General features: G+C 41.0%; 1 protein-coding gene across 1 annotated transcript in view; it reads left to right on the forward strand.

Moving 5' to 3' along the window:
* Positions 1-21222: 21222 nt before the first annotated feature.
* suclg2 (succinate-CoA ligase GDP-forming subunit beta) overlaps positions 21223-26365 on the forward strand; it is a 90772-nt gene continuing 85629 nt past the window's right edge. The window contains exon 1 of the mRNA XM_071493678.1: positions 21223-21380. Coding sequence (XP_071349779.1) covers positions 21297-21380 — 84 coding nt within the window. The 5' untranslated portion in view covers positions 21223-21296. The remainder of the gene's footprint in view (positions 21381-26365) is intronic.

Here is a 26365-nt window from a genome sequence, read left to right on the forward strand (position 1 = left end):
TTGATATTATCAACAACACATTTACATCATCCATAATTCATGATAAACATAAATCTAAAGCCATTCGCTTTACAACTCTTTTGATTTCTTTATTTACTGGTTTGTACGAGTGCATACATATGCAAGGCTTCGCCTATGTGTTCATGGATGCATGTGAACAGTTTGCATATTAGTTTTTATTTGCTGCACGTAGGTTTATATATTCAAGAATTTATGCCCATGTATGTGTGAGCTCTGTACTTGTGCAAGAGAAACGTGCACTGGAGGCAGAGCCGTGAAGGCAAGAGCCTGTTACAGCCTGTTGGGTTTTTATTTGGCTGGTGACCCCACTCATCACCTACCTCCAGGCTGTCCCTCATCGAAAAACAATAAAATCTTTGACTCAGCCTCTCCAAGCAGTGGGCTGTCGACTGGCAGCTGCCCAAAAAAAAAAAATGCAAGCGTATAAGTATCTGTATGTGGGAGACCTGGCACATATGGCTAAAATAAAGGCATTAAGTGCTAGATTTAGCACCATCATAGATTTTGAAAGATTCAGATTTGTGAAAGCTTTGTGTTGGTGTGGGGATGTGTGAATGGCAGGGTAACATTTCAGTTATACCTACAATGTATGTTAACATAGTGATTACCATTTTGCCAATCCTTAATTCATTCCCTTTTTGAAAGCAAGGAATAAGCGGATTTCTGATAGTTTGGCCAGTGTTTACACCGATGTTTGACATACACCAAGGTGCTCTGCTGCGAGTGTTTTATGGCTCATGTTGAAATCTTACCTGAGATAGAATCATCTAACCCCTGTGCTGTTGTGAATTATGAATACCCAGACCCCCTGAAAGTGACACATTAGTCCCACACCATGAAAAAGGTGACTAATAGAAGCAAAATAAAAACAGGGAGCACTACTAGTTAAATCTGATACACCTCTACACACTCTGCTAAAAGGTTTTACTGCTGTAATTTCTTCCTGTGGTTTCCCCAGATGCATTTTATGTTGTATATTAATGACATATAGATGAAGTGGCTCATATAGATAAAGTGATGAGATATCGCTTCAGTAAAGTGTGTTAAACATTTAGTTGATGTGGTAGGATTTACTGAAATGTACGTGACTCATTCCTGAATCACTGTTGTAATAACTCATAAGGGTCATTGTAACCTTTGATGTCCAGTGGAGAAGACTACAGTGTCTCAGTGTCTGAGACATGCTGGTTGTAAACAGTGCACGGTGAAATTTGTTATTCTGAGAGGAGCCAACTATGACCTTGTCCTCACTGCAGTTTGTGGTGGAGGGAAGGGCAAAGCAGATTATATGATGTTTCTCATATGTGGAGTCTGTTTTCTGGTCCCAGAATAAATACATTAATTTGGTCAACAGTGACTGACTAGAGTGTGTTGTTTCATTCATCAATTTGGTGATGTCAGCAGGATCCAAAAACAGCTGGACATGTCTTACCCAGTGTGATAACCAGAAAGAGAACATTGTATAGTTAGAGCGATTTGGCATAATATACACCTGATCCTGCTTCTGGTGTTTTACAGATTAGTAACACAGAGGCTGGTCACGTGTAAAAAAAAAAAAAGTGAGAAACCACAGATTGCCTATTGTTTGTTTTGTGTAACTGATGCTACCTTATTCACTTTTCCAGAAAACATGAGCACATCTGTGGCATCTGTTTCACGTATTATTTTCCAGTTGTCACCTGTCACTGCAGATCTGTGAGTCAGGCACGGCCGATCCAAGGGTCCAACAGCTCTAAGAGTCAGAGCAGGAAGAATTTAAAGGGTCCAAAATATCAAAGCACCCACACCAAAGAGTCAGAGACAAAGAGAGAGAGCAGTGTGTGGGTGCGTTAGTTAAATTAGCTGATGTGATGATCAGCTTTATATTTTGTCATGATGTGACCCTATTTTCTGGCTTTGTAGTGTGAGAAATGATATGTTGGCAGTTTAAGAGCATATTATCAGTGAAAGGTTTCTGCATGTGTGGGTTTATGGATGTAATTAATCTGTGCAAAATGAGCCTGGAACTGGAGGAAAATTACTAGGCTTCATTTGCCATATTGCTGATGATTTCCTAATGAATGTCTAAAAACAGTGTTTTGTCTAAAGTGATTTTATAGGTTTTATTTTGTTAACTCTGAAATAACAGGCTCAGAAAGTATGTGTGTGGGTTGAAGCTGAGGCTGTTCTATGTTTGTTTTGTTCTTGTTTCAATCTCAGGGATGTTTGGACTGGATTTATATGGTTGGACTGATGTGGTTTTGAGTCTTGTCTGTAATTATTTGCTTCAGGGTTGAGAAGTAAGATATTTTGACTGAGAGGTTTAAATGTGATTCTGCATATGTTTCTTATATGGCAATATATATCAAGATTGAAAAAATATCTATATTAATGATGTGATAGATTTAAATCATATTGTACAGTCCAGTCAGGAGATTCCATTTTCCTTGTCGAGGTCTTAGAAAGGAAAGAAAAAACTGAGATAAGATTTTGTGCTCAGAAATGGAGAAAATAAGTGCATATAGTCGTGCTGGAGCTCTGCCTTTAGGCTACATGCAGATGAAAACAGAGCTGATAAATGCGAACTATTCAGGCCAGGCTGAAGCTGAATCACAGCCTCACTCATGTATAGAAAAATTAAAACAACAGTTGATCTCTGAAGGAATAAAATAATAAAACGAGGTGAGTTTCAGTTTGATGAAATCCACGTCTCTGGCCCTGATCCCAGACAACCTGTAAATCCTTTAAATATGTGGCAGCTCTTGAAAAACCTGTAGAAGACAAAAAAAAGTGAGTTCAAAGTGACACCTTCTCTTGCTTTGTTTTGTAAAACCAACAGTCCAAGCCTTAAAATTCTTAAATATAAATTCAACTACAGTACCCAGTGCAGAAATGTAATGTATGACATACACGTCCCTATATCAGGAGTTTGTCAGACTGTTGCCATACGTGTTACCTGTAAGGAGATATATTATTATGACATACAGTATATTCATGTAGGAAACACAACCTTTGTCCAATCAGGCTGCAAAGCAACATATACGCAGAGAAAAGATAAACATAAATGCAGTAGAATGATGCGCTGGGCCAGAGATGAGATGTTGTGGTTAATGGGAAGAGAATATTTATGCTGAATGACTGTGGGGCAAGTTCATCAACAGTCTCATTCAATAGAAGAAGTTTTGTTTTTGTTTTGTTTCTTCCCACGCTCCTGTGAGGCTGTTGGGAAGAGATGCTTTATGTGCACTGAGAGAACTTGATGAAAAATTGTTTGAAGACACTCAGTTGTGTTGTAAAAAACCTACTGTATACTGGTGGCCAGCTCAGTCAGATCATTTGTCTTCCCTGTTGATGATGCAACATGGTCAAACTTTGGCTAAATGAGTTCCAGCCTTAAAAGGTGTCTGTACCACAATGAAGTTACTGTCACTGTGACACACACACACACACACACACACACACACACACACACACACACAGGGCCAAACAGAGACAAAATATTGGCCCTGGCATTTTGGTCCAGACCGACCCACTACATACAATCACACGCAGCCCGGCCCAATGTCAATTTAAAAAAAAAGAATCAATCGGCTGCTGATTTATGTGTTTCATGGGCCTGTGCTGACTTTTTTTTGACAAATGCATTACACCGGCACAGAGACCAAAGGGGAAGGTGTTTAAATATGTGATTGAGCCATCTTGAGCCCAACGGGCCGCCGATCTGCGAGTTTTATGGGCCAGTCAGACAAATAAAAAAGGATGTATCGGCCCAAAAAGCACGTCGGCCCAGCGGGAAAGTGCCCAGTCTGCCAGATTACCAGTCCACCCCTGCACACACACACACACACAGAGCCTTGAACAGTATGCACCTTCTCCAACACAACAGTATTTAGCAGCCATATAATTTATCACAAGGAGCAGTCTGATTCCCCAGACTGATTCTTCTGTTGATTAGGTCGTTTTATCTCCAGCTTCAAGCCCCTTTTCTAGGCAAAGAGAGTTTATTTGTATAGCACCTTTTAACAGGGCAATTCAAAGTGTTTAATTATAAAACACAAAAGGCATTAAGAAAAGAGACCAAATATAAAACACCAATTTAAACAGGATTTAAAAGGAAAGAATAAAATAGAGGAAAAACTCAAACCAGGTTTTATTTAATTTTAACCTAGTAAAAATGCAGAGGCAAACAGGAAAGTTTTAAGCTCTAATATACCTGTTTTACTGATCCCTGATATCAACTGACCTGGAGAATACTGCTTTGTGCAAGATATTACAGTAAAAGCAATTAATACCGTTATTGTTCCTACAGCACCCATAGTGCCTGATGTTACAGTAATTCCACGTTGGCCTCTTTACCACTCAGTGCTAAATTTGATACAGTTCAGCATTCTTTCCTATGCCATTGTATACTGAATGCCAGTATCTCTTTTTCAATATCACTTTTACCTTAGAGGATCAGCACCATGTTTGGCAGAGAAGTGTCCAGAATTTATGGAAATTGTTTGCAATATAAGCAACAGTGGTAAGGAGAGATCCTCATAAGTTTATGCTCTCTCGTGGAAATGCATCTGCCAAAGATTGCTTGCCAAGCTCCAGTTTTGTCAGCCAAGCTTGGGGTACATTGTCCACAGTACCTCCTCGCACAAAAACAGGAATGCACTCTTTCTTGGGTGTAGCTGATTATTGCTGAAATCACAGCTATACTGCAGAGGACACTGTATTTCACGCTTCCACACTGAGCTCTGCACCTGGCCATATTCAATGGACTGAACATATGACAGCTGCACTCAGAGACTTGAAGGCTCTATCAGCACCCGCCTTGGGCTTGGCAGACTATAAGCTGCCTTTTTACCTGTATCTGCAGTAGAGGGAAGGCTTCACCTCTGGCACTTTGGTTCAGAAACATGCCTCTCATCACTGCCCTATGGCTTTTTATTCTTCAAAGCTGCCTCCTGCAGTACAGGGGAGGCCAGCTTGTTTGAAAGCTGTTGTTGCTACAGCTATCTTAATTGAAAAGTGAGCCCATGTTGTGATGGGCCATGTGCAAAGTTTGTTCTTTATATTGTTTAACATATTCTGAATACTTGAGCCACCCAGCACGTGACAGCTGTTCGTATATCAGACTACCAATCAAGTGACCACTCTGTCCAGCTCTAAATTTTCTGTTCATAGAGCCCTACTTTAAATCCATCAACACTGATCGCATTGAATCAGATGATGGGCTCTGCATGATTGAGAAGCATTGGTAGATACTTTTATTTTTGTGTGATTTGTTGAAAACACCCTCAAATATACAGTGCCTTCTTGGTTATGCTGTCACCATTGAAACAAGTGTTATGGAGGCACATGCTCTGCCTCCTGGGACATCTGCTCAACAAGCTGAGTTGTATGCCATGACACAAGCCTCTATTTTGGCTGAGGGCCATTCTGCCCCCATTATGCTTTTGGTGTAGACCACATCAGTTTGATGCACTGTGAAAACTCTGCTGGGTTTGTGACATCATCCATGAAACAAATCCAACAGTCAGCTCTTATTTCGAATCTTTTGAAAGCCAATCACACTTACCCCATCCTCTATGGTACTTACTGTAAGCATTTGTCCTTGAATCCTTGTGTTTTTTTGCCAGTGGTCTTACTTGATAATGTCACACGTTTCCAATCCCTTGAGGATAATCCTCAGAAACCTGTGAAAAAACAATGGTTGTACTGGTCTGGTTGCACACTGGTACACACATGTAGGAGAAGGGGGGATTTATCATGTGATCCAAACCTGATGGTGCAGTCCAGTGAAGGAAACAGTAAAACATGACAACTCACCATTATCAGGTCTATTTGTAAATATGCAAAAAGACTTTGTATATGCCTCCAAAATATAACCTGAAGATGAATATCTTCAGGTTGAATGTGGAGGTATTTGCTCAAGGAGGACTGAAGAATTCACCACAAGAAAAGAAAGTGTCACAACATGGTAACAGCTGGACAAAGTGTTGGTGATAGTTCAGTAGTTGCATGTGAGGACAGGTACGGAGAATGAATGGCACAATCATAGAAACAAAACGTGTGTGAACAACAGGTTTGAAATGGCCAGATGCTTTTCCTTTAGTGCTATACTCCATCAGAAGTGCAGTTAACTGACTAGGGTTGTGAACAATAAACCGATGCGACCGGATATTCGGTTCAACAAGTGAGAGATACGGTTGTATTGGTAGCAACCTACTCAATCGATATGAATTATCAATGAATTCCTAGATGAATCGGTTATAGAGTCATGGATCAGGTATCGCGAGACTTTGAATCAGTTGGCGGCATTACACGCGCGCCAGGTCTCTAAAACAACGCGAGAGCTGAGGCTGCCCGCGAAACGCCGTAGCTGCCTAGCTGGTATTAGCATGAGTGATAAACAAGGGACAACACGGAAAATGGAGGAGGTGGAGAACGAAAGCGTCAGCCTGACTGAAGGTAATAATGCACCGAGAAAGATTTTCAAGGCATCGGGGAAACAAAAATCCAAGGTGTGGACCGTTTTTGGGTTTTATAAGAAGGAAGGGAAGCTCGAACAAAGTTTGTTGTTACTATTCTGTGCTACTTTTACCTCTGGAGTTCCCATCCAATGATTCAGCCAGACCTTTTTTTGGTCCATGTCTAAAAATAAATACATTGACATGTGATTTTGTTGTTCTGTTTTTTTTTTTGGCCAGTGCCAGTCTTTTACATATTTAAAAAGAAACTATTGTACTGTCACTTTCATAGACTTGGCTTCTTTATTATATAAAATATCTACAACAAATATTAACCATAGAATCAAATCGTATCATTCTTACACTGTATGGAATCGATTCGTATCGAATCAGTCTGTAATAAATGTCATGCCTCAGCTGGATAGCTGAGTTCCCGTTTTTGTTTCCCCTAGTGTTTTGTCTTGTACTTCCTGTTTTATTTTGATACTCACCTCTTTTCTCGTTTCAGGTTCCTCACTTCCTGCCCTCATGTGTCCTCCCCTTGTGTGATTACCTGCCCTGCCCTAATGTGCTGCACCTGTGTCTCATTGTCTTCCCTCTCCCTGAGTATTTAGTCTCTGTGTTCCCTCCCTTCTGTGCCAGTTCGTCTAGTTCTGTATGACTACGTTCCAGCCTTTATTCCCCGTGTGCCTTACTCGTATCTTGTCTAGTTTTTGGTTTTTGACCCTGCCTTTGCCCACCGATTCTGATACCTTTGCTCCGCGGACTGATCTCCTGTGTACCGACTTTTGCCTGATTAAAGGACATTGTGAACTCGCTTACTGTGTCAATCTGCATCTGAGTCCGAGCCGTTGTTCAGCCTTGACAATAAAAGGATATCATTTTTGAATCGAATCGTAACCTGTGTATCTAGATGCATATCGAATCATTTATCACAGAGATGTGCAACCCTACTATACAAGCATATACATAAACATAGATGTTTGTATGGGCTAGACATATGTGTTAATATATGAAATTGCTCCAATTTCTAATAGGTTTCATAAATAATTTTTATATATGTTTGTATTGTATATGTACATATATTTCATATGTGGAAATTCAATATATGTACATATATTACATTTCATTTAGGGTAGCTAGATAAGTTTGGCTTATGTGTGTGTACTCTCTGAACTATGACCTCTGTTAGCGATCTCTAGTGTTTGTTAACACCTCTGAACATGGCCACTGTGGCTCCTGGAGCACCTTTAGGATGCATAGTTTTGTTTGATGTTTATCTCATGATCAAAAAGGGGGAACTGCAGTAGAATTTGCTTTTGTGGGGCCTTTGTAATCTTTGATGCCAGACTGTCCAGTCTTGAAGATTGCACTCTCAGTGTCTGAGATATGCTTATTAAACTGTGTGAGCCTAATTATGACCATGTCCTCATTGCAGTTTGGTGTAATGGGCTGTTGGGGGACGGAACTGTTAAATAGACTCTATAGAATATAAAATTGTGTGGAGTCTGTTTCCTGGGCCTAGAATAAATTCATTCATTTAAGTCAACAGAGACTGACCACAGATACTAATGTATTATTTTGTTCATCAGTTGTCATGATCACATATTGTATCGTAAGAATTATGGACTCACTGCTCATGCAGTCAGAAAAAAAGCTTACTACATTATCCCACACAATGGCGGAAAATTTGTTCTGTTGTCACATCATCTGAACTTCATGGCAAAGACTTACAATAGCCCAGTCTACTGAAACGCCAGCCTTTCAGTGTAACGAAAGCTGAGTTTGCACAAACAGAAGAAGCCGAAAAATTGAGGCAGATAGAGTAAGAGGTGGAGCGTGAGTTTTAGGGGTAGGGGAGGGTGCACAAACACAAAACAGCATAAAAATGAAAGAACCACGCTGGAATCCAATTTAGAGGCCCAATCAGAGCAATACTAAAAGAGAGACAAGCAGAGCTGAGGTGGAACAGTGTGTCTGATGAGATTCTGTGAGCATACATCAGTATCCATCTCGGCTTGCATCACAGATAAGATAGAGATTGTATGCTTGGCTGTGAAAATCTCTGAATGGTGCAAGTCTGACATCGTTATTTAATACAAAGGGTCCATTTATATGAATCAGGTATTGGATAATTCATTGTCATAGAAAAAGTACAGCAAAAGTGTACATTTTGGAGTACAAAAGCTGGTTGCTAGAGCAACCATACATGTGGTAGCCTTTCCTGCAAGTGAGTTTTGTAATGCTATTGTTGGTACCTTCAAAAGAACAAACAACAAAATGTTCCTCTAAAATAGAACGTCACATTTGGCAACACTGAAAAAGCATGTTCTAACTTAGTGCATTTACTCATTTTCTCACGGATTTACAAGAGTCAGCTTCATCTGCAGTCCTTTGGCATGAACTAAATTCATATTGGATGATTCTGCACCAACACAATACAAATGATCAGTGCACAACCTTTCTCTAATCTTTTTCAGCTGTCTAAACCTGACCATACTGAAACACATTAAGCTTAACTACACCATGGCTGACAGACACAGATACTGTAGAAAGAATGAATGAAAAAACATTGACAATGGAAAAAGAAAAAAGCCAGTGTGTGCAGAGCCATCAGTAGGGGTTGCTAGCTCTACAACACAGTTATGATCCCTCACTGGCATCCCACAAACTGATTGTGTTTGATGGGGTCAATCCACAAACACTGCTGTCTGGCGCAGTAGTGGGTGAGTGCTTTGTTCATCTGCAACATCCAGGTTCCCTAATCCATTTGCTGTCTAACTGATTACAGTAACTTTAACTTTAGTTCAGACTGAAATGGTACAAATATGCACTTTGAACTATCAAAGCTCCTTTGTACCTGTACAGTTGATGAAAGCATATGTATCTCAGTCTGAAGAAGACCCATTATGTGGCTGTTATGATGCATCTATGACAAATGTACTTTTTAGAATAAAAGGTACTCCACCTCTACCTCTATTTTTGAGTCTAAGTCCTTAGTTCCAAAGTTTGTTGTAGTGTTGTCAGTTTATCAGCAGGCTCACCGTAGAATATGTTGAGCCGACTGACATAGAGCGGATGTGAGGCAATAGACTGACCCAGAGTGAAGAGCAGGGGGACAGTTTTACAGTTGAGCAAAGGGCAATGGTCAATTGTATGTAAATGCAGTTGATCAGTGGTTACAGGTATTGTGGTCAGGCAGGATGCAATTACAGTTGGGATCAAAGAAGGTAAGTAAGAGCAAAGGTATTTGCGGTTAACCTTACAGTACAACAGCTAGGGTCAACTTACCAGGGGGCAGGAAGGGTTCCCAGACTCAATCAGTTAGTAAGGTAAGGATAATGTAAGACAGTGATGAAATAAACAGATAAGGGAACATTGCGTGCAGACAGGCAGGTATCAAAGCTCCCACTACCCAAAATGTGTATTTTCTTCCATCAGTACCATCTTATTTTCAATATGTGGCCTGTGTATTTGTGTAGACATGTACAGTAAAACCTAGCTCTATCAATATTCTCACAGGCTCAGGTTTACCCAGGATCACATAGTCAATTCTTTTCACACACAAGGAGCAATTCATCTTAGGTTTATTAGTTGGGAAGTAGATGTGCTGCTTCTGTAATACATAAAATCAATTTGATTTACTTTTAAATTCTTAAATGCAGTTCAATATACTTTTTAAAAAAATCGAATTTATCCTATTGTCACCAAAGGGTCATATGAATAAAATGATGCAAGATTCATCGTGATGCTTTCATGGTGCTTTTAAAAATCTGAACTTGACACGACAGTAGGCTGAATCAGAGCTGGTCTTATAACTGTGCCCTAACCTCAGAGAACACCTCTTGTTAATGTTCTTGTAAGTGTCTTTCAACTCTCCTGAAGCCAGATCATATTTCATGTTTTTATTGAAAAGAGTGCACATTTGAGTTCATAATCGCCTCTGCATTACGCCAGGGGCCCATTCGTCTTTTGCTTCTCTGATTTATGTTGCACTAATCTCAGCTCGTGGGCTTGTATAGAGTGTGAATGTAGCTGGTGTCTGACCTGGATATCTGAGAGCATTACAAAGCACTACAGGGAGTCTCAGGCTTTGAGAAATTGTGAGGATGGGGCAGTGCTATGAGTATACATCTATTGTTAATACGTCTTCTGCCTTGAGGGCCACCTCCAGGGCCACGTAAGGTGCAGAAGTTATCTATTAGCTTCAACTCATTGTCAATGAAAGTGCACACTACAGTATGTTAAAACCAGGCTGTGGAGTCATGAATTCTCTATCTATTGTATACTGCAGAAATATAGGGAATGGTGTGCAAGAAATTTGTCAGAGTCATTGAAATGTAGCTGTGGCCAAAAAACCATGTGACAATAAAGTTTTTTCACAATGTCTGTGGTCTGTCTGGGCCCTGTTCAGACTGGTCTGAAGGCTGGGATTCTGTGATGAAGTGGACTAACTCTGCTTTGGCTGTGGTTGTTTTCTTGAGTGTAATTTGCACATCAGGGAGAGTGTTCCAGCTGTGATGAAAGGAAACTGATTCATAATTCATGGAGTTGTAAATGTGGGTGCAACGGGCTAATGGGCAATGTGCTGTTATGTGATGAAACACCGCATAATGAAATGTAGGAATATTGTCTGACCCCTGTGATAGAGACCAGGTTTTTTTTTTTAAATGAATTTGGAAGTTGTGACTATTCATGTCAGGTTCATTTCATTTCTGCAAGACAACCCCCTTTCTGCTCAAGGTGCAGTGCTTATCAATAATATACATCCAATTGGCAGCTTGAAAAGAAATGAGTGGGATTATGAGCAAAACAGCCAAAATTAATTGTGAAATATCCAGTCTTGTCTTATCTCAGTCACTGTCTACAATGGAAATAATTGACATGGATCTCTCTTTTGAAGTGACACTTAAGACCCTGGGAGAGCACAGGTCAGACATTCTTGCAAAATAAATCATTAAATCCGAGAGATAAAAGAAAGGTAGAAGGATAGACTAGAGAGAGAGAGAGAGAGAGAGAGAGGGTGAGATAAACAGAGAGAGAGAGAGAGAGATAGAAAGAGACAGCAATAGCACGCTAAGGAAGTGCAATTCCTTTGTTCTCATGCCACACACAGGAAAAGGCCACATCAATGATGTTGGCTGTTTCCAGCGAATAGCATAAAAGAGAGATGGGGAGAGCTCGGCGAGAAGAGGGAGAAAGTGAGTGTAATTCATTTGAGATTCTGGAGGGGACTCAGTCCTCCCTGTCACTCGTCCATCCTTCCCAGGAAACACAAAGGGCATTATGCATGAAGCCCAGAAGGTCTCTGAGCACGCACCATGCTGTCGCCCAGCTCCACAGTACAAAGTCACTCCGACACCATTTCTCTAGGAATTCACAGCGCTGCATAACACAATAAAATATGTTCAAATCAATGAGAGGTTAAGAGGTGATAATTCTTACAGCTTTCAGCCTTGACCACCTCCTCACTGGCCTTATTGAATAGTGACTAACAGCCAGTCACCTTTCAGATATGACATCTCTTTCCCTGTGGGTTGAGGTTGAATAAGAATGGCATGCTGGAGTTATAAAAGATATTCAAATGCACTGTGTCCTTTTCTTTTGAAGTCTCAAAGTGCTGTCTTGGATTTTTCAGATTTTTGTGGATTTTCTCTTGGGTAGAAGAGCAAAACTTTCTTATTCTGTTGTAAAGTTTAGTGAAGGGATGCAAGATATGGATGTGGCAACCACCCAAACATTGTGCAGGTGTGTTTTGCAGATAAAGTTCGGGTAAAACACACTGTAGGGAGGGAAAGTAAAAAAGAAGATAAAACCTGAATCAGATCATACACAGAACGAGTTGTGTGATGGCATGTCCCGATAAAGACCTGGTGAGACAGAGCCACATTCACCTTTGTATGCATTTTTTATGACACAACCATTGGCACAAATCACGGCATGTCAAGCAGTCTGAGATAAAACCAGTCAAAGATCTTAACTTCCACCTGCTCAAAGACATGCATGTTTATGCTGACAATTCTCAAATCTTTGAGGGACACGTTTTCTCTCCTTTTCCTCTTTTCATCTGCATGACTCAAGATTTCTTCTTATAATTTCCTCACTCTGCTGTTAAAGGGAGGGACAATATTAGTTGAAAGACATATCACAATGCAGTCTGGATGATCTTAATTCATACATATATACGTCTGACCTTACTGATTTGCAATTGATGAATTTGCAACTGAGAGAGGCTGAGACATCATTCGGGGTGAGGTGAGATCTTTTGACTGCCCGATCTGAGTTTTGCTCCTGAACACCTTCAGCACATCTTGATCTGCGAAAAACATTACACTTATACACTTTGCTGTTGCCTTTCATTTGCACAGATTTTCTCTATGAAGTAAATTATTACCACACAGGCACTTGAGAATTTGCCAAGTTTCATATTCTAGTGCCTATCCCACTCTAGCCATCTAAGCATGAGCTGTGTGTCACTTCAGGGGCCACATCCTTTGGAGGACACTGTCTACAAAGGTGTGGCCTTTGTAGCACGCGGGCTATGGAGAATTTCCAGTTTGCGTCACTAGTTGTGGCCGCCTTTACCGTTACATCACAAAGTGCTGCTCCTGTTGCCCAGCAACCTTACAACGCATAACTTTTTTTGTACCATTAGCTGTTCAACTGAGCTGAAATCCAATACTTACATTTAAAAGTGTCTGTCAGCATTATTTCCTTTCATTACCGGCACACATTGAATCTTGGGATGAGTTGGGCCAAGACGGATCCACCCATTGGAGCCTTCATTGCACAGGAAAAGAACGCTGGATTTGAAGGAGCCTTTAAATTAGGACAGCCTAGTCGCGCTGTTGTGACGCAAACGGTCTTCAAATGCAGGCTCTGAAGGATGTGTCCCCTGAATTGGGATGCAGCTTTGGTCCATATGTGGTTGAATATAAACATTCCACCCTGGAAATGAACGTGGACTATGTGGACCCTGACTCTCAGACACTGTTCACCAACTACAAAACAGAGATTCAAATCAGAGGGATGTACTGTTCCCAGTGGACTGCACTTACGAAACACAATTTACATAATTCCACATTGGAATGTGTGCAAATTAGGCTGGTAAAATATGTATTCGTTCGTTTTGGGTGAAAAATATCAGTATGACAGACCCAGACCTGTAAAGTCTGCACTCTCATCTCACTCTTCAGTTTGTTTCCCAGTTTGTGGAAATATGCTCTTCCTGTGTTCACACTGGTTTCCTCCAACAATCCAGACATGCAGGTCAGGAGAATTAATGAATCTAAATAGTCTGTATGTGTGAAGGTGAAGTGTTTTTTCTCTCTATGTTACTCCCATACTGGACTGCAATTGATCATGATTTTTCCCTGCTGAATCCTGAAGTGAGTTCCATGCCCCCATTTCATGAGATACCAAATGTGCGTCATATTACTGTCATTCTACCAGCACTGGCACAACAGCGTGTGCTGCTATGTGGTCCTCTCTTAACTCAGACTGCACTGTAAACAACATGTAACATGTCATAAAATGATTTGTCTGATAAATAAAACACGTCCTGCTTACAGGCGTTCACAAAAGGGCAGCTGAGAAAAATGCTGTGTGATGACTGGGCTTTGTGAGGGGCTGAAACACACATGTCACTTAGAATTCAGCTGTGTCACACCCCAGACCAGGCTGGTGCAGACAAATATTGGTTTTGTGTCAAAAAACTACTTGAAAGTTGGATGTGATAATCTTCCTGCTAATGGCCTGGCAAAGGCCTCCTTATTATTCTGGCCCCAGCCTCCCTCTACCGAGGGTGTCTCCACAAGGTTAATTAGTGGAGGGTCCCCTGAGGTTCCCCACACGATGTAGGCTTAGGATAGTGGAGGTGCCTCTACACAAACAAGGTTAATGGAGCCTCAGATAACTCCTTCTCTTTCCCTCATCCACATGCATCCACATGGAGAGTGTTACAGTGCCTTAGTTATTCATCAGCCTTTAAGGTGGAAGGGCTGGCTGCCTTGGGAGTTTGAACTGTAGGTATTAGCCATTGAGATGACATTCACATCTGCTTGCGGTCATTGCATTATTTAAGTAATACTTCAGTTGGCAATGGGAAATAGCAGTACGGTAAACAAGCAACTGCTATTTCCAGCTATATTATGTGATGAAAACCGAGAGGTTTAATCATCATGTGTCAGTGTGCAGAAACAGCAACAACAGAAAACATTCTCCGCTACTAAAAAATGCATTTGGATATCATTTCGCCCGGAAACCCATTTTCGGAACTATCATCCATCAATGATCTTGGAGTGTAGCAGCTTTTCTGATGAAGGCAATAATGTCCTATTGAGCTAATCTCGAGCCCATGGGTGTATCTGTCATCATTTCCCAAGAGACAGAGAGGCAGTAACACAAAGCTTAAATCAAAGAAATAACACACACACAGAACGGGGCCCTTCGAAGGTCACAGTGTCACAAATGATTTTGCATCACACTCTGAATCACACCCTTGAATAAAGTGCGTCTTCAAGCCACTCCTGAGATGTATGGCTGAGCACACTGCACCTTGGCATTCACACTCCTCTTCCCACCATGCCTGCCCCACCCTCCTCCCCCTCCCCCCACCTCTGTGACCTCCATCAGGAACAACATGATTTATCACACCAATATCCCCTTCAGCACCTGCCTGATTGCTTTGATTTCTCTATTGACATTTCCTACCATCCCACCCTGCATGCATTTTTCATGCTTGTCCTGGGATGGTGAGCATGCATCCAGAGATGATAGTCATGAAAACACTAAAAAAAAAGACAACTTGTCTCTTATAGAGTGCCTGGAGCTTTATGTGTTACAATCATGTTTACTTTAGGCATGTTCCATGGGTTCTGAGGCTGGATAGTACAGCTCCGTCTGTCTCTGCACATCTTCTTGTCCATGTGAAGATATCACCTTCAGAGAGAAGGGGATGAGAGGCATCCTGCTGCTTCTTTGAGGTCACAGGCCAGGAGGGCGCTGATATGCTGGAGGAGTGTAAGGGGAATGAAAGGCAGGAGAGGAGCAGCTAAAAGTTTTAAAGCATGACCCAGTCCCCCTTTTGGTGACGAAGGTGACACAGCGTGCGCCGAGAGGCTTGGGAGGGTATCTGGCTTCTCTCACTCTCTCATATGCACATCTAAGCACTTTCCTAGCCTCTGCTGGCCGTGCCACTGTGTTTATGAGTGTTTGTGTGTGTGTGTGTGTGTGTGTGTGTGTGTGTGTGTGTGTGTGTGTGTGGGCATGTTTGTGAGTTTATCAGGTGCAGTGTTTGGTTTTGTTTGGGTTATGAATTCCATGCTCCCCAGTGCACTGAGCCATGCTGTGTGATACCGAAGCCTGAAATAAAACAGGGCGATCTATTGAAGCCAGCATTTCAGATGTCACCTATCCATGCTGCTGAGGTTTGTCAGCATTAGTTTTCCATTGTGGGAATACAAGAAAGCCTTCATAACCCTCCTCTTTCTGCAGTGCAGCAAAACCCTTCAATGCATATGTATCTCCACTGTATAGATGTTCTGAAAAACATCTCCAATGTTTGTCCAGGCATCCGCTCACATGCATACATGATTATCAGATCAGTCTCCTTCATGAGAGTTTCTCTCATGTGATATCATAATATTATGTCTCTCCTGCTTTGATCCAAGCTGGTTATTTCCATCCAGGGAACTGCTGCAAAATCTGCAGGAACATCACACACTGATAGACCCAACGCTTCACAAGCTCTGTTTGATGCTCCTGTCTCCAAGCATGGAGACCCACCGATGTTATTCTGCAGCACATTAATGGAGGGCCTCCAGCTGAGCGTGGCTGACAGACATCTGGGGGAGAGAGATAGCTAAGATGTGGCAGCTCCTGTCGCTGTATTGATTCACTCTCCAGCACTGACATTCAGAGCAGACACACGCCAGGTTTTGGCAATCTTATGTTCTTGGGCTGTTATGGATTTTACGGTGGAAAAGTGAAAGCTATTGTGGGCGATGCTGAGGTATGGCAGTCAGTGCTGGGGGAAAAGTCTGCCCTGCTTGTCTTCTGGAGTGAAAAAATGTTTACTGTGTCATAATCTGTCCAAACTCTTTGGTAGCAAACGGAAGGATGAAAGAGAGAGCTCAAGCTCATACATATGCATAGCTGTGACATCGTGAACTCCAAGGGTTAGCACAAAAAATGATGACTAATTATGTTTGCCGTCTGTCATCTCAAAAGATGTGCTGAGCACAGGGCGGCAATGACCATCCCCTCCTCTGCCCATCTCTTTCACTTTCTTTCTTTGTCCAATCTCTGTCACTCTGGTGTCTTGCAGCGTCTTTCTTGCCTATTTTAATTTCCCTGTCAGGCAGTCTGCTTGCTGTCTCTGTGACTAAGCTGCTACATTCCTTGCTTGTTGACTCAGCAGTTAAGTGCATTAATTCCCCATCTTTCTCACTCATTTGCTATTCTGTCGGGTAAAAAACAAAACTGCTCTCTGGCTCGTTAATGCCACATAAATCTTTATGTAAACATATAGTAAAACAGAGTCTAAAACTCAAGCTTTGAGTAGGATTACAGCACTGTTACAAAGCTGAATAGCTACTTTCACAACTTGTATGCACTGATGTGCCCTTATTCTTGTATGCACTATCTGTACTTCTTCCTCAGTGTATCATATACATATATTCACAGAGGTCAAACCCGGTAAGTTGGTGCTTGGACATGTCTGCTTTTCTGAAAGTCTGACAGACGCAGTGTGAGTGCAGGATGAATAAAAAGAAATGGACCTATCTGCATTCAGTCAGAGAAAGGGTCATTAAAGCGTCCAGACTCCAGTGCGAGTGTGAGAGAGAGAGAGAGTGTGAGACAGACAGACAGATGGCGAAGCAAAACCTTTCGAATGCTTGTGGATTCTTCTTTCTCTTTCTGGTGAACTGCTATGCTACGCTGTCCAGCCAGTCACGTTAATGAGATGGACAGAGCCTTGCTGTAATTGTCTCATTGACTTTTGAAGAGGGCCCTGCAGTCAGGAGGGCTGTGCAGAATTCTCTTTTGAACATACATCTGGGAAATGTGGTTAACAGGCCGGTCAGAGAGAAGAAGACACTCACAGAGGAGCAGAAACAAAGAAGCAGTGAGAACAAGAGAGGGCGAGCAAAGAGTGAAAGTAGCACGACAAGTGGAGACAGAGAAAGAGGGAGACACCTGAGACTGAGGTGAAAAAGAGAGGGCGGGGGCAGATAAACAGAAATCGACAGTGCGGTCCACACTCTAGGCAGGTTTAGGATGTCAGATCCAAGCTGCGAGCCCTGCGGGTTGTTGGCCGAGCACCCTGCTGCTATTGAAGTGTGTGGGAGGGTTCAGCGCTGACCACACAGCCTGTTGGGAGCTGTGGTTCTCCGTCTCTGGTACTCTGACAGCTTGCAGCTCACTGAGTGGAAACTGAGGATAGATTATTGAGGGAAACCGCAAATTAGTTGCTGTGCCTCCACATTTGCTCACACTCCTCGGGGGAAGAGGAGCAGAGGGATGAAGAATGGTTAGAATGGGGAAAATAATCAGGAAGCATGATAAAAATGTGCAAACTGTGAGTCATCACATATGTTTGGTGACTGATGTCATTATATCATTTTCACAGTTACACGCAGCTGCTCTGTATGCTGTATCTGAAAATCCAGATATTTGATATTTACCCACACATCTCACTTTCAGTCTTTGTCCCTTGTATTACAACACATTATCATTATCATGTATTATTTTAATTCCTAACATTACCTTTTCTTTTACAATGTATACTCACATTCTCTGTTGCATGATAATTGCATACAACATATCTCTCATGATGAATTACTCACCTGAGTCATAGATATTCATGGGAATGAACCTAAGGAGGGAGGCATGTCAGCAGCATATTTTTGGAATCATATGGATTAAGCTTTATTCAAATGTCAGCTATAACTCAAACAAGAAAACCTATAATGAGAAATGCAACATATAAAATCATCTTATGTAATACATTTAAGTGTTGAAGGAAAACATAATTGTATTACAGCTCTTTTATGGCAATGGCTTGATACCTAACCGGCCAAAATCTTTAAGATTTAAGTCCAGTGTTTAGTTTGTTGGCTTTTATTCTTTGATTTGTTTCCTGTTTTAATTAAACCCTTGAGGCAAGTACAAGAACTAAATACATTGCTTTTCTAGTGCATTACTAAGTATTAGGGATCATTTTATAAATTTTATTAATTCTAAAAGAGAACATCAATAGAAGCAATTATGATGAGATACAAGAGATATGAGCTTCCTGTAGCTTCTTCGTAAAGTGACCATTGACGTCAAAATCCAAAATTTGTCATAAATTTAAGATTTAAGGTTTGTATGCAAGAAGAGGAAGCACGAGTCGCTTTGTATTCTGTGAGAATGATGACATGATTGTGATCACACTGCAGACAAAAACTGTTTTTGTTCTGCGAGACAGGACAACATCCCAAATGAGAAAAGTTGAATTGCATTAGTAAGGGCCATTGATATTCTGACAGTCCTGTCTGAATATCAATTCCCTCGAGAGGAGAAAAATGTCCCTGGTGAGACAAAGAAAAAAAGAAACAAGGGCCTGAAAATGTTCAAGTGAATCATCTTTTAGTCATTCTGCATGGCTTTGGCTCCTCGTGAATTTTTAAACTTAAAATGAGCGTTGCCACTCTTCACTGACACAAAGAGACAAGAGCAGGCGTTTTGTGCATTCGTCAGGATTTGTTGACATACTGAAATATTATGCCACTGCAGCACTTTTCACTTCATTTGTGTTCTTACCGTGGTTCCGTTAAAAAGGCCAGCAACCAAAGAATATTTCACCGCGTGGAATATGGATCACTGACTGTCAAAAGCTCTCACCCAAAAGAAGGGGGTTAAGAGCAGGAATATCAAATAAACATGAGACAAATTCTGCACTAGTTGATATTAAAGTGCTTCACATTTGCACTTTTTAAAAGTTTTTCAAGCTTTTACAATTTAAGTATTTGACCATAGCAGGGCTTAGAGGAAGGTCTTTTAGTTGTAGCTGTTCATCATCGTCTCCTCCCCTCTGTCTTGTCCTCCCCAGCTTGCTGACACTGATGGTTTCTAAGTGAGTATCTCATCCCTCTCTCTCTCCCTGTGTCATAATCACTGCTCTTTATGATCGGTTTGCCCTCTCTGCCCTTTCAAGATGCGGCATGTAATGAGGGCTCTGGAGGAATGTGTGAGTGGGCTATTTAGCTATTCGGACAAGATCAGCTCACACATCCCACGCTCTCTAACTCGACTCCCTACCAATGCCGCTCAGCTGAGCACAGCGATTGTTTGTCCTGCTCACAAGGTCACACACTGGATGGAGCTCAGACATTTAAAATATATGTTGGGCCTCTTAGTGTCTAATTAGTTCATGTAAATCGCATGGTTAAAACGAACGATTTAAGTATGTAACTTGAATCGACTGACAAAACATAAAGATGTATTGTGATTACCTTACAGAGTTAATTAGATGTAAAGACAACTTAAAAAGACACCACCACCGAAAAAAATAAATAATAAAGAATCCATTACGGTGTCCACAGACCTCACTCTTGAATTAATGAATAGATGATTTTATTTATGTGCTGTCTAGGTACAGGATCCATCCCTCATAGGTTATTTTAAACCAAAATTCCTGCATACACCACCAACATTTAACAGCACAACCGGACATTATTCATTCCCTCACAGTGTAGCCTGAGTTTCAGACATAGATGTTTCCTTTGATCTGAGTGAACTTCTGATTATAAAGTACTAGCGTACACTTTAAATGTACAGTATACTGCCATGAATATGAATACATAAATATGAATGTATGCATGATGCATGCTGAACTTGACCAATCCCTTATGAGATTATTCAGACACATTAATCAGCAACAAACTAAAAGCACTATATTTAGGCTCTTGCCATTAACATCTTACAGCACAGGAGCTAAGGAAAATAACATATTGGCCTCATGAATGTTTAAACATATACAGACAACCTGCTTTTATTAAACCCCAAAGAATTCCAACAACAGGTTTTAAATAAATACATGCACACACCCTTGTTGGCGTATCCATCCATCCGCAACCAAAATATTAAAAAGGAAGCCTATATGCACCAATCAATTCCTAGTTGTGCATTATGAGCCCAATTAAAACCATACATAATATAAGACAGAATACATAGTCTAATCCACTTCATTTCTACACTTTTCTTTACTGTAATTCAATTTCTCCTCCTGATCTGATCTTCAAAATTTTTCATTAATTTAAATTTAAAATACATTTTCTGCTAATTAAAAACGTCCTAATGGCTGTTTCAAAGTCTTCTTTTCTTACAAATATATTCAACCGATGAAGAAACACCAAATCCCCTTTTCACACAGTTTTTTGGAATAACAGTTAAGGTTAAGTTAAGGGTTTTGACTCTATAAAAATCAGACCTTAAAAACTGGCCCTGTGTGACATGAGTTGTCACTGACAACATGACCTGGGCGTCATGTTAGCTTCAAGCTGGCAGGGGAGGATTTTTATTTTTTTTTAGCTGCAAAGTCAGATGTGAGAGGAGGTTTTGATGGTTTTGGATGCCATTGGTGCGCAGACTTTTCACACAATGCAATGCAGAGTTTCCAGCTCTACCGCTGAGCTCGCTAACGACACGGTGACCGGATGAATGTGAACACACATGCACACCGTGGCTCTGTGTGAAGCCCCGCCCCCTCCTCTGCCTGTTGACCTATGAGCGGCCCCGCCTTTAACACGCACATGTTCTGGACGTCATCTCTCTCTGGCTCTCCGTGTCAACATGGCGGCTTCCATGGCATCCCAGGCTGCAGCGAGAGGACTGAGGACAGCCACCTCAAAGCACATTCTTCTGGACAAACTCAAGGTACTCTAACAGGGGACGTTACCGAGAAGGCTTTTCCCTCCTGTCACGGTCGGCTCTGCTGTCGTACGCCCGTTGTCGTCTTCTCCCGGGGCTGTTAGTGTCGCTGCCTTGCTAGCATGTTAGCTTGTCCGAGCGGAGAGAGGTTTGACAGATCAAAGTTGAAGAGGGTGAAAGTCCTCTGCTGATGTAACAGGACTCTCTTCAAAATAATCTTCAGGTCCTGTAATAACTGTAATCGTATGCCATGGAATAAGTACTGCTCTTAAAAATTACAGTTATTTGACAGCACTTTTCTGAGGAAACCTTTGCTAAACTGGTCACTAATGCAGTCCTTCCCGATTACTTCAAAATGCACAGTACAGATTTAACTGTCACTCTGGACTTGGTATAGTATGGGAAGGGGTTATACATTTTTTTTGAACATACTGGGCTGTAGAGGCTGTAGAAGTGGTTCATCATTAACAGCACAGGCAGTACATGTTCACTGTGTAGTTATACAACCAGCTCAGGTTAGATGTACTGTGCCTGAAGTTTGTGACTGCAGCACCGTTTCAGATAAGCTCACAGTGAAAAGATGAACTTTTGCACTTTGATCCTCCAGTATCTGTTTGTGAGCTGTGAACAACAGTTGGCAGAATGCATCCGATTTGCTTTGTCTGTGTACACAGTTGAAAATGATTATAGTTACATTGTTATCCGTTTTGAAAACAAAGCATTAGACCTAATAATTACAGACAAAATGCTGCCAAAGCCACAAAAAAGGAACCAGAAATAAATCCCCCTGGCTTGTATTGACTAACAAACAAATGCACTCTTACAGAGAAGAAAGCAGAGTTGTGTTTTTGTAATTTAATTTCAAAGCTTCAGGACAAGCGGATAAATAAATCGGCATGTTCTTCTACAAGCTGCGCCTCAGTTTGATATTTTTCTTCTCAGTTAGTGATCTTGTCTTTATTAGAAGTGTGTCTGTATAAATGTTTGTAACACTAGTGCAGATGCCCTGACTGAAAAAGGGAGCGCAGGAACCTGTTGAGACTGTAAACACCGGTCCAGCCAGGTAGGCACAATGTATTTTGTACTGCATTAGAACAGTACAGCTGGACTTCTGTAATCCTGTGTCATATTTACTTTTTCATATCTGCTTGATTTTGGTACTGATATAGCCTCCCGTTTTAAACTGAGTGGGGTAAGGTGTTTTTGATAGCTGGGATCAAATCAAGTTTTGTTTATATAGTGCCAAAGTTATCTTAGGACACTTTTCATATAGAACAGGTCCAGACTGTGCTCTTTATAATAGTTTTTGCCTGAGCGGTTTGGGTAGGGGAGGGGGTGGAGGTGGAGGGGGGTTGGTACAGCAAAATGCAGGTTGCCTTGAGCACCATGGTTTTCTGTGTTTATTGTTGTGTTTTATAAAGCCAATAAAAAATGGCTTGATCTCACTCCCTCAGATCAGGGAGGGATATTACTAATTATAAGGTTATAATAAACATAGTAATTGTGTAGCAGCCTAGTAATTAATCTATCAGTGAGGTTTTTCTTTTAATCTATTTATTTTTAAATCTAAAAAATAATGACAAATGCACATTGTAATTTCAGGCTTTGTTTTTTTCTCCAGTTGCTTATTTTGCCTGAATGACCTTTGTTTGCACTATTTTTACTTTACTTTTTACCATGTTCATTCTTTTTTTTTTTGTTGTTTGGCAGACAATTGTTTCAGCACTGGTAATGCAAATGTTGCACTATGATCAGTGGTCTACCCAAATTAACCATTTTTGATCAATAAGGTATCAAGATGTGGTAGGTGTGGCAGAACTTTTCTTGAATGTGACCTTTTACTGATTCACCAAACACAAAATGTCCCTCAAACAACTGAAGAAATGTCTCGTTGGAGAATGATTCAGTATCCTAGGAAACACTTTACAGAGTGCATATGACAGGGAAAGCTGCTCTGAAGGCAAAGGGTGACCCAATTAGGTTGCTGAGAGGTATTGTGAGGTATTTAGGTATGTGGCCATTAACACATAAGATTAAAATGAATATAAATAAGTACAAATTACAAGAAGTATGGTCTTACAGGCAGCCATTGTTTTAGAACTCACGTTAGAATTGAACTTTATCCATTCAAAATTTACTAATGACATTTAAGCTCAGATAATCTATTAAAGCTTAAGTAGATAATAACAAACACTTATCCCTGATATTGATATCATAATATTATTATTGTTTAATTTTTCTGTTGTTTTTTGGAATAGCACATGCAGTGACATGCTCTTAAAAGGCACATTCTTGCAAAACATCTAATTTCACATTTATTGACAGTTGTACCTGTTTCCCCTCCACTACTTCCACTTCTTTCTTTCTTTCTTTCTTTCTTTCTTTCTTTCTTTCTTTCTTTCTTTCTTTCTTTTTCTCTATCTTGTTCTCTGGCTCTGTCTCTCTCTCTCTCTCTCTCTCTCTCTCTCTTTCTCTCTCTTTCTTTCTTTCTTTCTTTTTGTCTCTCTCCCAGGCCAGGAGATAAGAGTAATGATCAGGGATTCTCTCTGGTCTGTAGCACAGTATCAGAGCCTGAACTGATTGACAATCAGTTCTATCTTCAACAGAATCAAATCAGCTTTGACAGAATGTCAGCTAAGCTGAGGAATTCAATTTGTGCTGACTTGTCAACAACAATAGAAAGGACATCACAATATTCAGATGGTTACGCTCCAGGATGCTCTTTAAGGGGGAGTGGGATGTTGTGTTTTTGTCCTGCCCTCTCTCTCACTCTCCCTCTCTCATAAATCAAATCTCCTGAATTCTTGTCTGCACAGCGAGATAATCCTCAGGCTGTTTTTCACTGTCGCTGCACAGTGGTGAATTTGTAAACGTTTGTTAAGTTTTTATTTTTTGTAAGGTGTTCCTGCTTACTAATAATCTAGCATGGTTGAAGCCCAGCATGGTTCGAAGGGAAACACTGGGAAGAGAGGTGGCTCAATGAGACTCAGTCCTGAATATTTTACAGAGGGGGGTGGAGAGCCCTCTGCTTGCAACGACTTCTTTCGCTGGAACTTCAAACGACGGGCAGCTTCCCCATCTGTCTCAGCAAGAACACATTTACATTTCCTCCCCGCAAGGGATACTGGAGGACAAAGTTAGCTCTAACTGGATTTGAATATCGCTTCACCAAGGTTAATAGCCATTTCTGTAGCTGGTGAGGTGCTTAGGCTTTTTCAATAATTTAGAGGGGCTGCAGTCATTAGGAATTGTTGGCAGCCTCTGAAATGGGGAATGCAGTGAGTGAATGCACTCCTATCAGCTTAACTTCTGCTGTTGTTCCAGTGTAGATAATGAGGGGGGAGTGGGAGTGATGCTGAAAATTAGTTGGGAAAACAGTGTCAGTGATTGCTGACAGCTGTAATTCATTAAAAGTGCAGTATGTCGAAGATTATGTTCTGCTGCCATTACTAGCTTATCAATCATCTTTGAAATGAGATCCTTAAATATATCGTAAGTGTCATTTAGATTTCATAATTGAATTTGCCTAAAGCCACTCCCTGTGAACTTTCTTTTTCCAAGTCGTGTGGACCTGACTTCATCAATGCAAGCGGTTGATTATTTGGTTTCAGTGTCAGTGGTGCTGCTACTGTAAGAGTGAACACACACTGTAACTATCCAAAAAGTAATAACATGTCTCTGCACACCCAGCAGCTGAACTCTACTGATACAGCCCCAGACACTTTGGCTTTGGATGTCAAAATCGGACAAGCTCGTTTGATTAACCTAGTTGTAGATGCCAGGATAATTATTAAATTGGTGAAAACATATTCCGTTCCTTTCCTTTTTTTAATTTTGTGACATGAACCATGCAGTTGAGGCACACTGTTACTGTACTGTATCAGCAAATCACTTTTCACTTTTCAACACGAGAAGATTGCTATAGTTGCCATAGTGATTCATGAGTTGTGGCTCTGAGCAGATGCCTAAGGCCAGGTTCTTATGTGGACTTGCATGTATATGGGACTGAACTTTGACACACTTGTGCATCCTTGTATTGCTGCCTTCTTATTCCTGCGTTATCTTCCCCTTGGACTCGACACCTTTGAATATCACTCCGTACACCCTCTCTTATTAACTATGCTAATTACTGTAATCCCTATCTGCAGAGACACAACAGTCAGGTTTTCTTTTCTTAAGCCTGTCTGCAGGAGATTAGACCTGCCCTGCCTAAAGACCTGCCAATGATGCAAATCTCACTGATCTAAATCCTGGAGCCATGCTCTACTGCTCCCGCCTGTGTCTCTGCTCCTCTGTTCTATTCCTGGATCTTTAACAGACAGATGTCATTTCTCTCTCCATACTTTAATGGGCTGGGCACGACCTTAGCTTTAAAGAGGCAAGGACATATAAAGCTACCAATGGATGGTAGCAGTAATGAGCATACGTATGGCTTTACATAATCTTCCTCCTTTTTAGCTTTATAGCTGAAGATGGTTTTTGATATCATCAGTAAGCAGCCTAGAAATTATGAGATTTAAAGAGGCATGCACTGCAACTAAAAATGTCAAGCACAAGGAGTAGGCAAAGATAACCTGTAACAAAGATGACGCATTACAAGCAGAGGCAATGCTATGAAATGGTATATACTTCCTGTCTCCTAAGTGGGCATGGTCATTATTGCTTGTTCATATCAAATCATAACAACAATACACCTGATTTTGCTCATTTTTATCTGCTATCTTAATATCTGATCAATCCCAGTATAAGATCATATAGATAGACAATAGTAACAATAATAGTTTTATTAAGCAAAGAGCTTTTAACTCATGGTTTCATGCATTAGTCCCTCTAAACATCTTTTTATCTGGTTGGAAGGCGATGTCGGCAGCCCCCGATTGTGAGCAAAACCAGAGCAAAACCAGCAGAGAGAAGAGTTATCTGTGTTGCCAGATCTCACAAGAGTGTGTTGCTGACATTTTAGTATCAGAATGTTCGGAAGATCTACCGCT

The sequence above is a fragment of the Trachinotus anak genome, unplaced genomic scaffold (genome assembly GCF_046630095.1).
Source record: "Trachinotus anak isolate AG129_WGS33_773 ecotype Australia unplaced genomic scaffold, CSIRO_AGI_Tana_v1 ptg000013l, whole genome shotgun sequence".
Classification (NCBI taxonomy): Eukaryota; Metazoa; Chordata; class Actinopteri; order Carangiformes; family Carangidae; genus Trachinotus; species Trachinotus anak.